This window comes from Akebia trifoliata, chromosome 2 (genome assembly GCF_017979445.1).
Source record: "Akebia trifoliata isolate Shusen 1 chromosome 2, ASM1797944v1, whole genome shotgun sequence".
NCBI classification, from domain to species: Eukaryota; Viridiplantae; Streptophyta; class Magnoliopsida; order Ranunculales; family Lardizabalaceae; genus Akebia; species Akebia trifoliata.
The window spans coordinates 27,832,265-27,848,121 of record NC_141376.1 but is presented as its reverse complement, the minus strand read 5'-3'; the positions used below and the strand labels follow the sequence as shown (position 1 = coordinate 27,848,121).

At 33.1% G+C, this 15,857-nt stretch overlaps 1 protein-coding gene and 1 long non-coding RNA gene across 3 annotated transcripts; both read left to right on the top strand.

The window, feature by feature from the left end:
- The first annotated feature begins 749 nt into the window (after window positions 1-749).
- Window positions 750-2,048, top strand: LOC147410029 (uncharacterized). 2 transcript variants are annotated; one of them, XM_086417154.1, is made up of 4 exons: window positions 750-985; window positions 1,128-1,347; window positions 1,426-1,704; window positions 1,911-2,048. In XM_086417154.1, the coding sequence occupies exons 1-3, from the start codon at window positions 969-971 to the stop codon at window positions 1,696-1,698; spliced, it is 510 nt and encodes a 169-aa protein (XP_086273280.1). In that variant the 5' UTR covers window positions 750-968; the 3' UTR covers window positions 1,699-1,704; window positions 1,911-2,048. The 2 variants fall into 2 exon arrangements, with proteins under 2 accessions (XP_086273280.1, XP_086273275.1); XM_086417149.1 differs by having other exon boundaries at window positions 1,111-1,347.
- A 6,868-nt stretch (window positions 2,049-8,916) lies between these two features.
- On the top strand, window positions 8,917-14,781 carry LOC147410028 (uncharacterized). Its single transcript, XR_015175566.1, has 5 exons — window positions 8,917-10,462; window positions 12,666-12,815; window positions 12,941-12,998; window positions 13,218-13,276; window positions 14,389-14,781. It is a non-coding gene; the product is annotated as an uncharacterized LOC147410028 (long non-coding RNA).
- The last annotated feature ends 1,076 nt before the right edge of the window (window positions 14,782-15,857 follow it).

Genomic DNA, 15,857 nt, shown 5'->3' with positions numbered 1-15,857 from the left:
TAAAGCTTTTCAAAGAAGACAGTATAGGGTATTACACACCATTGAAAATAGTTTGGTCATCAAAACACCGATTGGGTAAGACTGGCAGCTCTTACTCTAACAAACATTATAAAAAACAATTCTTACGTACAGAAAGTTGTATGTAATTATTGTAGTAAAAGAATTTCATATGATTGTAATACAACTAGAGCTAGTACACTATTAAAATATTTGAAAAAATGCATACTTAAAATATAACATAATATTTCAGTCTTTATTAAGTAGATCTACAATGAGTGATACTAATACTTGGGCATTTGATCAAGAAATAACCTAATTACTTACTGTCGAGACTATAAACACAATATATATATATATAATTATTAATCTCATATACATTCTCTTTTCTAATTACTACTAAGTATTTAATGATTCATGATGGAGAAATCCATACTTATTCTTTTGCTTGGGCTTCTCTCCATTGTCAACACCATCAATTTCAGTTTCTGTTCAAGTTCATATTCAGATGTGCTTTGCAAACAAAGAGAGAACAAGCTCTGCTCAGCTTTGTTGTCATCTAACGACATCTAATCAGCTGCATTTGTTTTCTTTGATGTATCGATTGTTGATTTGTTGCTGTAAATGTGCTACAGCTTTAATTTGTTGCTGTAAATCTGGATTGAACACCTCATTCTTGTAAATTCTCTTTTTTTATTTCATATCTTAAGTGGGTAATAAAGAAAGATTAAAGACAATAAGTTTTCTTGGTTGTACCTTAAAGGGTGTCTTCTTTCGGAGGTTAAAGAACTGAAAGTTTCGTGGAAGAAACTGTCAGATAATTGGTGTGTGAAACACTTTATTTGCTTTAGTTTGAATTTTTTTTTTAATAGTTGTTATTCTTTATAATTCTTAATTATTATTTATTTTGCAGGAGGCCATCAATAGAATGATTGCTAATGACCCTTCTAATAAACATAACGATCTAGACCATGACCCTGTGGCTGTGGTATGTGCATTATTTTAATTAGGATATTTTGTAATTATGATATAATGTTGTGTAGAAGGCATTGATATTAGTAAGTATGATATCATATCGTTAGTAGGTATTGATATTAGAAACTTTTTGTACAGGTTTGTGGTCCTGATAGTCGGGGTCGTGTTCGGGGAATGGGTTCAGGTGTTTCCAAGACTTCCGTGCATGCTTCAATTCCTTACAAGCAAGCCTTGGCGTATGAGACGACAATCCTTCATAATAGAGTGGATAAGTTGACGGAAGCGGTGCAAAAGATGAATGAGACTTTACAACAATCAAAATTTTCTACTGGAACACCAATGCGGTCTTCCACCAATCTTGGCAATTTTTCACAGGTATAACATTGGCATTTTACTTTTGATAGATGAGTGAACTTCTATTGTTGCAATGATATTGTCTACATTATTTTATAGGTAAGGCCCGATTCTCCACATCATGAGTCACATTCTAATCCACCAAGCATACAGACAGGTCCTTGTAAGGTGAATCGCTTACAACGACCACATGATTGTGTTGCCGAAGGAAGAGTGATAGGTGCATCTAATGCAGATTCAGATAGCTATGATATTCTTATAGATGAGGTCCTTGATGGGAATGTGATTCTACAGAGTGGAGAAGGAACATTCGTTGATTTGACATGCGGTGATATTATTGATTGGCCCAAATTTCGAATAAAGTTTTACTGAACAGAGGTACTTTTCTTACTTTATATGGTAGATAGACACTAAACATAAAAAATTATAATAAAATAATTAAATGTTTGACAATGATAGTTATGAGAACTCTTTTATTTTGTAATTTGGTATATTCATCTTTCTTGTATAATTACTTGGATTGCTTTAGGTAGTCGATGTCATTACTATATATCTGACAATGTTTTTTAATTTTTCAATCACAGATTTCGACAAGGATCGAGAAAGACATATGTTGGTTTTGATTTCTACAAGTGAAGTGAAGTGAAGTTGGTAGAAGATATTTTTGGAAAAACTTTTTAAACATTGGGATGTATATTAAAATCGACACCATGAAAATGGGGCATGTTGGACTATGATTGCACATGTAAAATTGGAATGAACATGGTTTCCATTTGAAAAATGTTAAATTTTGTTTTTTTGGTATATTTATTTATTTTGTTAGATTTTAATTTTCTGTTCAATGAAAATTGTCATTTTCTTTTTAGGTGAAAAATAATAAAAATAACAAACAATACCGATTAAATGTTATAAAAAAAAAAATTTGATGGAAAAACGACGGCTCTAAGTTGTCGTTTATCTCTATTAATTAAATTTAAATTTGACAAATAAAATGACGGGTTTGGGCCGTCGTTTTATTTTGACAGGCTATAACCGTCGTTTTCCACAACATTTTGTTGACGCGTACCAACCGTCGTTCACTAAAAACAACTTCGTTATTTACAACGGCTCTTGCGACGGCGGGGGCCGTCATTGTTCTAAAAAAACGACGCCTTTGGCCCGTCGTTTTTTGTGAAGTATGACGTAGTGCTAGGGAAGCTTAGAAATCCAGAAAATTCATGAATATAATAAAGAATGATCCACCAATTTGACAGACTTTTCCCCTTTAATTTCAGCAAAAGAACATCTCTATTGTTCTACAGGAGTTCCATATTTATAGACTCGTAGGGGACTTAATTATAATAATAAATGAATTTACAAAAAAGGGTCTGAAGAAAAAACTGAAAAAAGCGCTTGGATAGCGAACAAAAAACTGAAAAAAGCCTCCGTCATTTGCTTGGATAGCTAACAACCGTTCGCTATCCATGCGAACAGCCCTTGTGTTTTTCTTCCAGATTTCTCTGATTTTGTGTTGTTTTTCCTCGAATTCTTTATTTCCTCTTGCTTGTACACCATTCACTGGCCAAAATTGTGTATATTTCAGACACCAAGTTTTGTGAGTCAAAGTTACCATGCAACAGTTAGTCTCCGTAAGTGTGTACTTGGAGCCATGTTCGAAAAAACATGCTCAGAAATTATAAATTTCAATTTTTTTTATTTAAAAGTAAATTATCGAACTTTCCAGTATTATAAAATACAAGTTTCATAGCTTGCTCACTGGTTAGTTATTGAATAGCATGCAGTGTCTCACTTATTAGAAGGACCTATCTCAATGGTTTTTATAAAATTGGCTCAACCCTAATTCAATCTGGAATATATGTTCATATTTATAATACTTGCAAAACTATCAACCCTTCAATTATATAATATTTTGCTCATTTTATTTGACTTCTGGATCTCCTAAACTTCCAAGTAGATCATGTTGTTAGATTACAAGATTATATTTAGGATTCTCCCACCTAAGTTACTTTATTTTGATTCCATAGCTAAAACACATGGAAACTATTTCATAAATTATTATGGATGAATTTAGAAATTTTCTCTTTTTCCTTAAAATCCTATTATGAAAAGAGTATTTTCCAACTTTTCATTTAAAGAGTTCGTGAAAATTGATGTTTGATCCAAAATGCAATTCCACAAATAAAAAAAATAAAAATTCATTTAAACAACCTTGTTGTATTTTAATGGGACATTTTTTTCTAAAATATGTACGTCTCAATCGGATCATGGTTTTAAACTCATTCAGGTGAATCCAAGCCAACTCAAGGCAAGTTGGAACAACAAACTCAGAGGTCATCGAATAAGTTTCCCATTATGGATTCATTGCCTCACTGGCTGTAAAGAAATTGAGTTAATTCATATTCAAATAGAAAAAAGAGTGACTTAAACATACCCCTCCATGTGTTTGGTGAATATTTGAGATATCTCTTTGTTTTCTAATGGATTATTTACCATTGGACCTTAGCTTACTCCTAGGGACTAATGTAAAATGACCTAAATACCGTAATTTGCATTGTGCATTAAAAAAAACCTTGCCGGTCATCTATTGTGAAAAGTATTTTTTCCCCTCATTTTAAATCTTAAGATTCTATCAACTTCAACCTTAGAGCTCAATAATAATATATGTGTTTTGAGAAGTAGGATACGATGGAATTTTGAGTAAAAAAATTCAAAGGCTTTCTATAAGAAATTAAGACTAAGATGGACAACTTGGACTAAAGATGCGGGTGAATATATAAAATATAATTAACCATAGAGGTTGAAGAGCTTGAAGTTGACATATATTTTGCAGAAAATTCATAAGATTTCGTTTAAAGGTTAAAACTTAGGGCATTCAAGCCATTTACATTACTATACACAAGAGATTACCCTAGTCAAGAGACTAGACACAGTGTTATATCAAATTTGTCAAAATCACCCAAACAATAATCGTTCGAGTCAAGTCTAACCAAACCTAATGAGCTCAATCCTATTGAGAAAACTGGGTTTAAAAAAACCATTGGTCGATCAACCGCTGATTTGGTCTGGTTTTTTAAAATGCAAATCAAATTAAACTTAAAAACCAAATTACACACACTCTCTAAGTTCATCTCGATTTCTATGACCCACTCTGGATCAAAAACAAAAGAAACTCTAGTGTATTGAATCCCACAAAACTCGAACACATAAAAACCAAGAAAAGCCTTTCAGTGACGATAACAAACTTTCTTGTCTATTTGAGTGCTTTGTACATGACAAATATCTCATCCTTAAGCTTATTGTCATCGGCTTCCAAAAGCATTGATGTCTTAATGGCTTCTTCATAGTAACTTAAAGAATGCTAGCCACCGGTGTTGTGACAAGTCTTGTGGTTCCTAGAGTTATTCCTACAGGAAATGAGAATCCTATTCTGTCAAAGAACCCTTTTACACATGGTTGTGCACTTGTGTGCTTTCCATCAATGTATAATGTTTATAATGGAAGACAACAACTACAACTATTACTACCTGAGAGGACTTCTGGAAGGCAATTTTTCTAGGCTCCTGTTATTGGAGATTGAAGGAATCCAGTGAGGCCGTGGAAAGGAAAAAAATTATGATATTAATCTTATATTGCCAAACTTCATTTTATTTCTAGCAAGAAGTTTGCAAATCTACCTTGAGAGAGTTTTGCAAGTATGTCATTATTTTTATATTTATGTAACGATATACACACAGGAAGCATGAAACCCAAACTCAATAAGTAGACAAGCCTACCCATAAAATTTGGATTTTCACCTAAGTTCTTGTTTTATTTGCATGTTCCTTATACAGTTATGTTTGTGCGTCTATGTCTAACCAAGTAGTTTCTATATCAAGAAGATTGTGATATTGCAAAATGTTTAATTCCTACTGATTTTCATTAGAAGCCCATTTTGCTCTGTTATTTGGACAGGTGGAATTGTGATGCTAGAATTTTTTGTAGAAATGGGGAATAAAAGGGAAAGAGTTGGTTTGGCCTTTAGGGCCGGTCCCATGCAAGAAAACCCCACTTCTTTGCAGGCATGTGAGTAATTTCATCCCATTTGCCAGCTGCCTGAGAGCTTTCTATGTTGTGGAGAATGAGCTCAACCCAAAACTAGGGTTGAAAGGTACTTTATATATTAAATAAGGGGGCGGATCAAGGGACATATTTAAAAACAATGGTTGCTCAAAATATGGATTAGAGGTTTTGGATTGAGCTGATTTTTTGTAAAGATATTCTCTATGATGAGAAGATCATCGTCACAAAAAATCAGCTCAATCTGAAACTTGTTAATCCATCAAAAGTGATTTACAAATTATTGGTAAAAAATCGACGGTCCATATTCTAAATCACTTTTGATGGGGTTAGAAGTTTTAGATTGGACTGATTCTTTTTTAAGATAATCTTCTCATCATAGAGATCATCCTCACAAAAAATCAGATCAATCCAAAACCTCTAACCCATATTTTGAATTTTTTTTTATTATTACATTATTTTTACATATGTCCCTTGCTCCGTCCCCATTAAGTAAATGACTTACAATTCCCTTGCAAAATAAATAAATGACTCAACTAGACAAAAGACACAAATGCCCTCATAGAATAACAAAATACTCAAATACATGTGTTACAACTCCCTTGCAAATTGATGGGGGATGAACGCATCAGTTTGGATCACAAGCAAGTAAAGGACTTGAATGGTAGACATTTGGTAAAGATATTGGCAAGATGAATTGCAGATGGAAAAAACTTAATGTGCAAGAGGTCTGGCAATGAGATCATGAACAAAATGTTAGTTTACTTCTATTTGTTTGGTACGGACATGAAACACCATTTTCACAGCCATGGGAGTGGCACCGATATTGTCACAAAATAGAACAAAAGGGTGTTGTAGTGGGATGCCCAAACCCTAAGGAAGATAAGAGATCCAGTGAAGTTCAGTTGTAGTTACAGCTAAAAACTTGTATTTGACTTTGGCACTAGAACGTGAAACTGTTGGTTGTTTCTTAGAAGCCCAAGAGATTAGGTTGGGACAAAGAAACACACAAAATCATGTACTGGACCATCGGGTAGAAGGGAAACCCGCTCAATTAACATCAGAGTAGGAAAGAGGACGATAAAAATGACCTGGGACGAAGCACAAACCAAGGCTAATGGTGCCTTTAAGATAACGAAGAACTCATTTGACAGCCTGAAAATGAGTAGTGGTTCGGGCATGCATAAATTGACTCACTTGATTCATTAAATAATAAATATCTGGCTGAGTCAATGTCAGGTATTGAAGGATACTGACTAGATTATGTTACTCAATAGAATCTGAGAGTAAGGTGCCCTCTATGAGAGAAAGTTTGAATTGTAATGTCTTAGAAATTCATTAACGTCTCTCAAGGAATTTTGATTTATGATTAAGTTTTGTCATTTAGAAATAAAATTTTTATTAGAAAATGATTGTTGAAAATCTAAAAATACCATTAGGTTTGTATCGAAAAATAATCCAAAAATAGACTATATGTTTGCGAAAATCAGAACCAGGGGCATTAGACATTTTAAACAACATAAATAAATTTAAAAATGATCATTACATCCGTAAGTCACTATAAATACTAAAGTCAAAGAAAATTTACAGTATTTTAATTTCTTCTCTAGACTAACATCCTAACCCTAGCCTCCCTATAGCTAGAAACTCCGATTTGAAGACTGTATAGTGGGATTCAAGACTAAAAGAAAGAGAAGAAATGATTCGTCTTGTCAAGGATTTCATATCGATCCAAGAAAATCATGTGTTTAACGGAAAGGAAGATTGAAAAGTGAACAAAGAGGACCTTTGGGCTAAATCTCGGAGTCGATCCTTCGTAAAAGACATAATTAAGTAAGATTGCCTCACTTCTACCCTTTAGTTTTAAAGTTTTTATTAAAAAATCCAGTTAGATTTTCAAACTATGATAAAATCCTTCAAAAACTATGCATAATTAGTTGGTTTGAATTCATAGATCTCATTTTAAATTGATAGATCATGTGTTAGGTGATATGATTGGAGTATATCTATGGATTTTAATGATTATCTATAGAATTGGTAACCTTAAGAAACAAATTGATTAATTTGGGGTAAAGTCGGAGAAGTTTTGGAGGACAATTATCGAAGTTGGTTTGTGTCTATTGGTGGCACCGATCTTGCAAAAAAAAAATTATTTTTTGTCTGTGCACCAACACTTACTATCGGTGGCACTGACAACTATTGATAGAAATGACTAAGTAAATGTCATATTTAATTTTAGTTTTCCATTTACTTTAAGTTATTTAATGAAAATAATAGAATGCCCCACTATTTGGAAAACAATGGGAATAGTTTAAAATCCAGATCTCAAAGAAACAAAATCTATGTTTTGGGTTCAAGAAAAAAATGTGAATTTCAACTTTTTGTCAGATTTTCAATCCTCATTTTTTTTAACTTCTCTTCGAATTTAGCTCTAAAAATTATATGATATCTTTTTAGTACAGATTATCAATAAAATTAAGAAAATAAAAATATATAAAATCCTTGGCAAACAAGGGTTGATCCACAAACACAACGTTGATCCAGTAATTTCTTTTGACTTAAAACAATTACGATTTGAAATATTATAGGAAACTAAATTAAAACTATTCTAAGATAAACAGGAATGAAATCACAATGTAAAGAATTAGATCAATCAAATTCACTAAAACAAGTCATCCTATCACTACAAAACAATTGCGAAAGAGGAACATTCGTCTAAAATGGCATTAAGCCGTTTTTGTTTAAAAACGGTATTAAACCGTTTTACTTATTAAAACCGTTTTACTTATATTTTAAACACCCTGATCTCCGTCTCATTCCTTTGGAACAGACCTATCTCTCTCTCTCTCTCTCAGCCTCTCTCTCGATCTCATATCTTTCTCTCAGTTGCTCTCACGATCGAACTCTAGATCGTGTAAGTCTTTCTCTCAGTTGCTCCCTCGATCGACCTCTCAGTCGCTCCTTCGATATATCTCTCGATCTCATTCTCTCTCTTGTTGACTCTCTGTGTCTGCTCTATCTCCTTCTTGAGGTTCGATGCTGAGAAACTCTCCCGAATCCATATCGAAGAAAAAATATTGAAGAAATCCAACTATTTTGAGAGGAACAATTGTTCCTTGAGATTCAACAGTTGTTTTCTACAACAACTCGAAAGATGATAATCTGAGAAAAATCGGAGCAGAGGGAATTTGGTTTTCTAGCGTTGAATTTGTAGATCTAAATATAGATTGGAAGAGTTGGAGGTCTCTCTCTCTCTCTGTATATCTGTGCTTATATCACACACACACTCACTCTCTCTCTCTACAACTTCCTAGATCTAGGGTTTGTGCACACTTTCTCTCCACAGCTACCCAAATTTAGGGTTCGTAGAGATCAGAAGTCGAAAATGCTGCATTGAATGACAATGGATTGATTCAATCAAAGAAACCTAGTTTTCTTCTGCACTTCACTTTCTTTTTAATTTTTTCTGCAAAGGTAAGATTTCCTTAACAAATCTCTCTTTAGATTCAACAAAAACCTTAAAAGAAAAAAAATTTCCAAATTTCAGTAATTTCACTTTCCAAAATCATCAATTTCGATTTTTTTTTCTTATAATTTGTTGTTATTGTTGTTGTTTCATCTTCATTAGATCACTAAATGAAGAAGGAATCTCAATTCTGAATTTCAAATCAAAACTCAGCAACAATAATGAATTCTATTCCTTCATATCACTATGTCCAAATAAATGAATCTGACTTCCAAAGTCTATGGGTTTATTTGTTTTTTTTTGTTGTCTTTGGTACAGAGTTTTCTACTCTCTTCATAAGATGTGCTAGGTTTCTTTTGATTCTTTTTTTTTTTTTCTAGTTTGGTTTGCTAAGATTTGTGGTTTTACCCTACTATGTTCAATTGGATTGTTTAGTAGGAATCATATTGAAGTTTACTAGATTTTGGGTGTTTTTTTTTTATTGATTTGATATTTTAGTGTTGTTCTCAAATGGTTGAATTACTAAGTTGCATAGTTTTGAACTATACTGGGTTTTATTTTTAATTTTCTTATGGTTCTGTTGATTAAGATGTTTGGTACTGCTCTAATTTAGCTGGAATATTGGGTTTTTGTGGTTCTTTTTATTGTTTTGGTTTGCTAAGATTTGGAATTCTGCTATAAGTTCTCTATTTTGTTTTAATTATTATGTTTTCCACCAATATGACCACCAAATACTTATTTGCTCTCTGCACTTGTTCCATGTTAAAAATCACAGAATTTTAGTTTCATTTTAAAGAGTTCTATAGCTTGTTAGGGTGGATGGTTGACTGATCCTAATACACTGAGGTCTCCAGTGTGAGTTCGGGGAACCCGTTATGTTCTAGCTTCTTCGATACACTAGCAATCTTGATTGGTTGAGGATATGTATACTTAAATTATATGCCAAGTGACTGGTTTTAAGGATCAAAAGAAAACGTAAAGCAGGTTTTACGATCAAAAGTGAGGGAGAACATATTCCCAAACACTACCTAAGTTATTGACGTGCTTGCGGTTATTGAGGTGTAGTAGGGGCAATGGTAAAATGAGGCTTTCAAATTCATTTTTTTCTTTTCTTTTTTGATTATCAATATCTTTACATGCATGGAAATTAACGCATTTGCTGATTTCAAATGATTGTATTTAGCTTTGATCCTTGAAAGTTATAGTTTGTTTGGTGTTCTTTTATTGGCTTTGAACAGCTAATCTAATAATTTTATATTGTCAATGCCATATATCAAAGCAAATTAGTCGACTATTCTGAGATGTAGTAATCACAGATTATGCTTTTTTATAGTACATATGGCTAGTTGTATACAAAGATCAGTATGTTCTTGAATGGCAACCTTGGATGTGTGCCTCGTGTATGGAAAAGGCATGTGAGATCTTTTAAACCATCTTGTATTGATATGAGTATTGCAGTTGATTCGGCTGGGCTTATTAATGGATGGATTACTAAAATTGCTGAATTGACAGGTTTAGCGGCTAGTGAAGCCATGGGGAAGTCACTGGTTAATGAGATTGTGCATGAGGAATCCTGTGTAGTTGTTGAAAATCATCTATCAAGAGCTTTGCGAGGTATTGGTTTCTTACAAGAATGATCAAAAGATCATGGTAATTGTTGATGATACATAATTCGATTATACTATCTTGACGGAAATGCCGTTTCTGTGTTCTATGCTTTGCATGATCTTTATCGTTTCTATATATAGTGGTGTAGTATCTTCTTTCTCTAGTAATGGCACTCGTTGCATACAAGAGAGTGTGAAAATAAGAAATTAAAGGGTTTTCTCTTTAGAATTTGAAGCCTATTAAAGCATTTTTTTTAATGCCCATGATAAGTGGTAAAGAATTGGTTTTTTCTTATAATGAGTTGTCTATTTTATTTTTATCAAGTAAAGATAATAGGGTATGCATGCAAATCATTGTTTTTGATTGTGTGTGAGGCTTACACCTCAAGGCATACCTCAAAGTTAGACTCATTAAAAACATGCTGAGGTGCAAAGAAATGTAAAAAATAGTTAAGGTTTACTTCTACCAGTACCAAAAGATGCTCAAAATCCAAAAGGCATATGCCTTAGTGTGAGATGTACACCTCACATGAATTTTCTGCTAATTTTCTATTATTTAAATAATATATTAATCATATTTTCTACTTTCTCCCTCCCTTATTCTTTTCTTTACTCTCTTCTTCTATTTCTTTGTTTTTACTGGCGTGCAACATGATTGGAGCATTTAGAAATAAATTCAAATATAAGCTAGCAATATATGCTAAGTAAGTTGTTGAATTCTTTTGATTCTTAAATAATTTTTGTAATATTTAGTATTATGAAGATTAAAATTATTTTTAAAAAAAATTGTATTTAGGTTTATTATTGCATTATAATTATTACTGCCGAGACTTTCAATTATTTTATATTATTACTAATCTAGTGGATTAAAACTTGGAATTCAATTCTTAGATGGAATTTTAGTAAAGGTAGTAATTTTAGGTAGGCTCTCCATCGTCTCTTCCAATTCAATCCTGTTTAGGACACTAGGTTTGGGTATAGTTTTTTGGGTTGTTCCAGGCATTCCAAGTATCTGAGAAAATGCCACAAAGAGCCCCCCACCTTTGTTTTTGTAAAATTTTGTAGACTAGCATTTGAGAATAGTTGGTCCACCCTCCTCTCTGTTTTAGTAAAAGGAAAACTGGAAGGGAATTGTGTGCTTTGCATGCAAATCACTGTATGTTAGAACATTGAAATCATCCCTAATAAGGTAAAGCGTGATACAAATATGAAAAGGGGCCACGCAAGCTTCGCTTGAGCCCATCCAAACTTTTTTTTTAAGGAAACGTGAAGCATAGAAAGGTAGGTTTTTATATATTAGTTAAGGAAGGAAAGTAACAATGTAAAAAAGGCAAAATTAAAATTTTGGGTTGGACAGTACACACCAATTTTGGATGTGTAATTCTTGATAAGAGGCAGCATAGAAAAGCAATTTAGTATTAAAACAAGGTTGATATTAAATTTTTTATTTATGTTGTGTCCGGTGCACATCAATTGGTGGTGTATATTGAAAACTAAAATTAAGTGTAAAAGGGTTGGGTGTGTCTCATGTACATAAGTCCTTATGTGTTGAAACCACAAGAGCTTGGCAGGAACATTAAAAGAAAGTAATGTTTGGTTCAATGTTGACTCATGAACTATGTATGGGTATGGCATTACAAGGAGAGTAGACCATATCATGTGTATTACTGAACCCCAAGACAATCAAATGTTGAAGTTCGTTTTAGGAGTTACAACTGTCGGTACTGCCAATTCTAACCCAAATCAGAATTCCATTCAAATATTGAAAAAATTGTAGAGGGTTGGGGTGGAACTTAAAAAAGGCACGGCCCACAAAGCCCATTTAGGGGGTAGATCATGGGTCTAACCTGGTTTAAAAAGATGGACTGATACGTCCCCGCGCATTTGTACCCTTACCCAAGTGTTCGGGACTCTTAGAGCAACCGGGTTACCTCATGCTGATATGACCTCCTAAACTTTGACTTGATGATATGGCACAATTTGTTTTGACCAATAAAATCTTAAATTACACCGAGTAACTGATAAAAATTATATTAATTGCACCTGGTTCCTATCAAGCTAGTGTGACTTAATCATGCCCATCAACTTAGATGAGTGTTTTCTTTAACATTGGTTGCTTCTCATTTACATGTTTGGACTTGATTTGCTGTAAATTACCAAGTTTACATTGTTATAATTAAAATGTTTTGCCATTCATATCATACCTGTAGGGTGTTCTTAGGGCAATTTGGATCAGCTTTACTGGATATCCTACTAGACAAACATTTTCTGAATTTCTTCACCACTTTGGCTTGCAGGATTCCTCTTAATTGAATCAGATGATGCAAAGCTTGCTCTCTAACCCTCAGTACATGAACCAGGTATATTTGTTATTTTATATATATCATTGAGCATAAAACTGTTTCTTATTTTTCTGTCTTTAACACATTTGTCTTGCTTGTTTGATTCTCGGTCTCAATCAACTTGATTTCAATTCCCAATTAAGAGAAATGATGCAAAACCCAGAATTTCTTCCACAAGAGACGTCCCCTGAAAGAATGCAGGTACCGTCCCTTTATCTTTTGCCAAGTGAGCATGTTAAATAGTGAGGCTTACACATTTCCCAGTCCTGCTTTCTGTGATGTAAGATTGCCAGTGTTGAAGAGGGACATCGTATTCCTCGATTATGTTTCGTGATTTAGATTACTATAGCTAGTTGGTACATGCTTGTTCTCCGTTGTTTTTTATTTTTATTTTGACTTTTATTTTATAATTTTCTGCAGCAAGTTTTGGCCTTACAGCAATCACTTTTGTCTAATCTTGGTCAATCGCAACCAGCACAGTAAGTCAAGGCATCTACCAATTGCTATAAATCTTTGCTTAAATTTACTTCACAACCATAATGTTCATTTTCTGTTGGAAGGCGACTCTCAAGCACATATAGTAGGCTATGTAATGCCTTAATTTAGTGTGAAATCCTTGTCTTGGTTGTTCATGGACTGTTTCATTTGTTTATTCTCTGGGTGACTGTGCAGGACACTGAGTTAGACTTTATGCTCACGTGGAGGTGTGCATAGAACCAAAGATTTTTCTCTCATATCATTAGGAAAAGCATCGATGTTTCTGTGCACACCTCCTCGTCAGCACAGTCACTACATGCAAATTGTTTATGATTATATATTTAGATATGGATTTATTTATTTTCTTGCTGTTTATTTCTTCTCTTTTTTATGATGATGGTTATGCTTTATGAAAATTGTATTGGTGGGATGTATATGTATGATAAATGAATTAAGACTATGTATATAATCAGGTTATAGGAAATTCTAAGTTGGTCTTATAGGGTAAGTTATTAGTGATGTATAGCTGATCAATTACTTGCAATCATGTACCTTAACTTGCCATTTTGACGATTTGGGTGTGGCCCAAATGTTAAGATATTGTGTATTTGAGTGAGATAAAAACAATTAGGTTCGAGTTTTCTTGGTCATATTGTTGGCTGAGATGATCTCATTATTCAAATTATATCTCCAGGTGATGAAGTACCGTTGAATCGGTAGTGCATTTCAGCTTGGAATATGTAGAACAACACTCCACTCAGAAGGATAGGTTGTTGAGTATGACTTGGTCATATTGTTGTCTATCAAGTTTCTTTCACACTATGAACAACATTTCCCCTCTATTTTTTGCAGTTTTGTTTTTATTTTTGGTGTTGTAATCTATATTGTTTTTGGTTTTGTTTTTAAATCAGTGCTTTGTTTGCGTCTCTAATCTATATAGTTGAGTTGTGTCTCTCATGTTTCTTACCATTCTTGTGTTGTTTTTGTACTCATATGTAATTTTCTTAGATGGATTCTTTTTGTTCTTTATTTGTTGTATGCCTATATCAGTAATAGATTTCATCTTGGGGATATGTGTGAGTATTAGTTGAGTTGTGTCTCTCATGTTTCATAGGTGAATGAAGGAGAATCAGAGTAATCCCACACATTTTTCTCAGGGTCTAAAGGATCCCAAAGCTTCAAACCCAAAGTTAAATCTGGTTCGTTAACTTGAATACATAGATGAAATGAAGATGGCTTCAAGATCCTGTTTTTATTAATAGCTGGAGATTTCCCATCTTGAAACATTTTTTCTTTATTATTGTCTCGAAGAGGAAGAGTAAGAGGGACCCTTTTTTCTGAACTACTACTTTGTTGCTTCTTGTGGTTGGGGACTGCATTTTCCTTGTTGTTGAATGGGATGATGATTTAAGCGTAATTGGTTTGGATTTGTAAATTATGACTCATTGCAACTCTTTTTGTGTATAAATTAATGTGATAGAGAACCTCGATGTTCTCTATTTGGATCTATTCTAACAGTGGGTAATAGGCAAGTAGCAAAAAAAAAAAAAAAAAAATTTAATTTTAGATATCATCAATTTATAACAATTTTAGATATCGGTTTATAATCGATGTATAAAGTCTCAGACGTAGGACATCAGTTCTATAAAATCCGATGTCTCAAATCTTTTTGGGTTATTGTGTCCTGTTATATAAAGACGCGGATTAGGAAGGGTTTTAAGGCGTTCCAAATTTCGAGATTAGGAACGGTTAAAAACCGTTCCAAATCATGAAATATAGCACGGCTCTCAGCCGTTTAACCTCATTTACGACGCCTCGATTAAAGACGGTCTGCAAGCCGTTTCATAGTGGCTTAGGAACGGTAATAAACTGTTCCTAATTGCCATATTTGTTGTAGTGTATCAACTTATTTATTTACTTTTTATCTCGATCCAATTAACAAAGCTAATGTTATTAAATTGGAAGATGAAATCTACTAATTCAAATAATAATCCTAAATCCTGTGATGATATTTAATAAGACGAAATCAAAAGTAATATATCGAATTTCTAACAAAGCATAGTTTAACTTGAACTTATCTATAATTAAACTATCAAAATCATGAGAATAAACATTCTATTAAATGATCGCTACTAAATAAATTGGTATCACAATAAAATATTAAATCATGATTAAAATAAATAATTATCAAAGATGGTCTTATTTAGGCTTCATTGACCTCTTTGACGGAGGTCTAGCCACAGATCATAATAAGAATAGTAAAATAAAAATATAAGAGAATAGGGAAGAAAGTAATCATCCTTTATTAATCTTGGATTGAATTTGGCAGAATACTCCTTCTATTTATAAACTTTGAACAAAAAGTACATCTAAAAAAATGAGAAAACTATAGGAGAACTAAGAGAAAAGGTATATTAGATTCCTCCTTTAAGCTCTTGGCAAGCCTCTTATTTATAGAGGCCAGATTAGAGTTCCTTTAGAATTCAGAATTCTTCCATATTTTACAAGGACTTAAAAAACATAATGTGTTACGTCGCAAAAGATGTCGTCTCAATATTGCACATATCTCGAGATGAAGCTTCA

Bases quoted from the DNA above. Each gene is read 5' to 3' on its own strand.
- LOC147410029 (XM_086417149.1), top strand. From the start codon at position 926: ATGATTGCTAATGACCCTTCTAATAAACATAACGATCTAGACCATGAC. The intron at 986-1,110 runs GTATGTGCATTA...CTTTTTGTACAG, and splicing joins ACCATGACCCTGTGGCTGTG to GTTTGTGGTCCTGATAGTCG. The intron at 1,348-1,425 runs GTATAACATTGG...ATTATTTTATAG, and splicing joins ATCTTGGCAATTTTTCACAG to GTAAGGCCCGATTCTCCACA.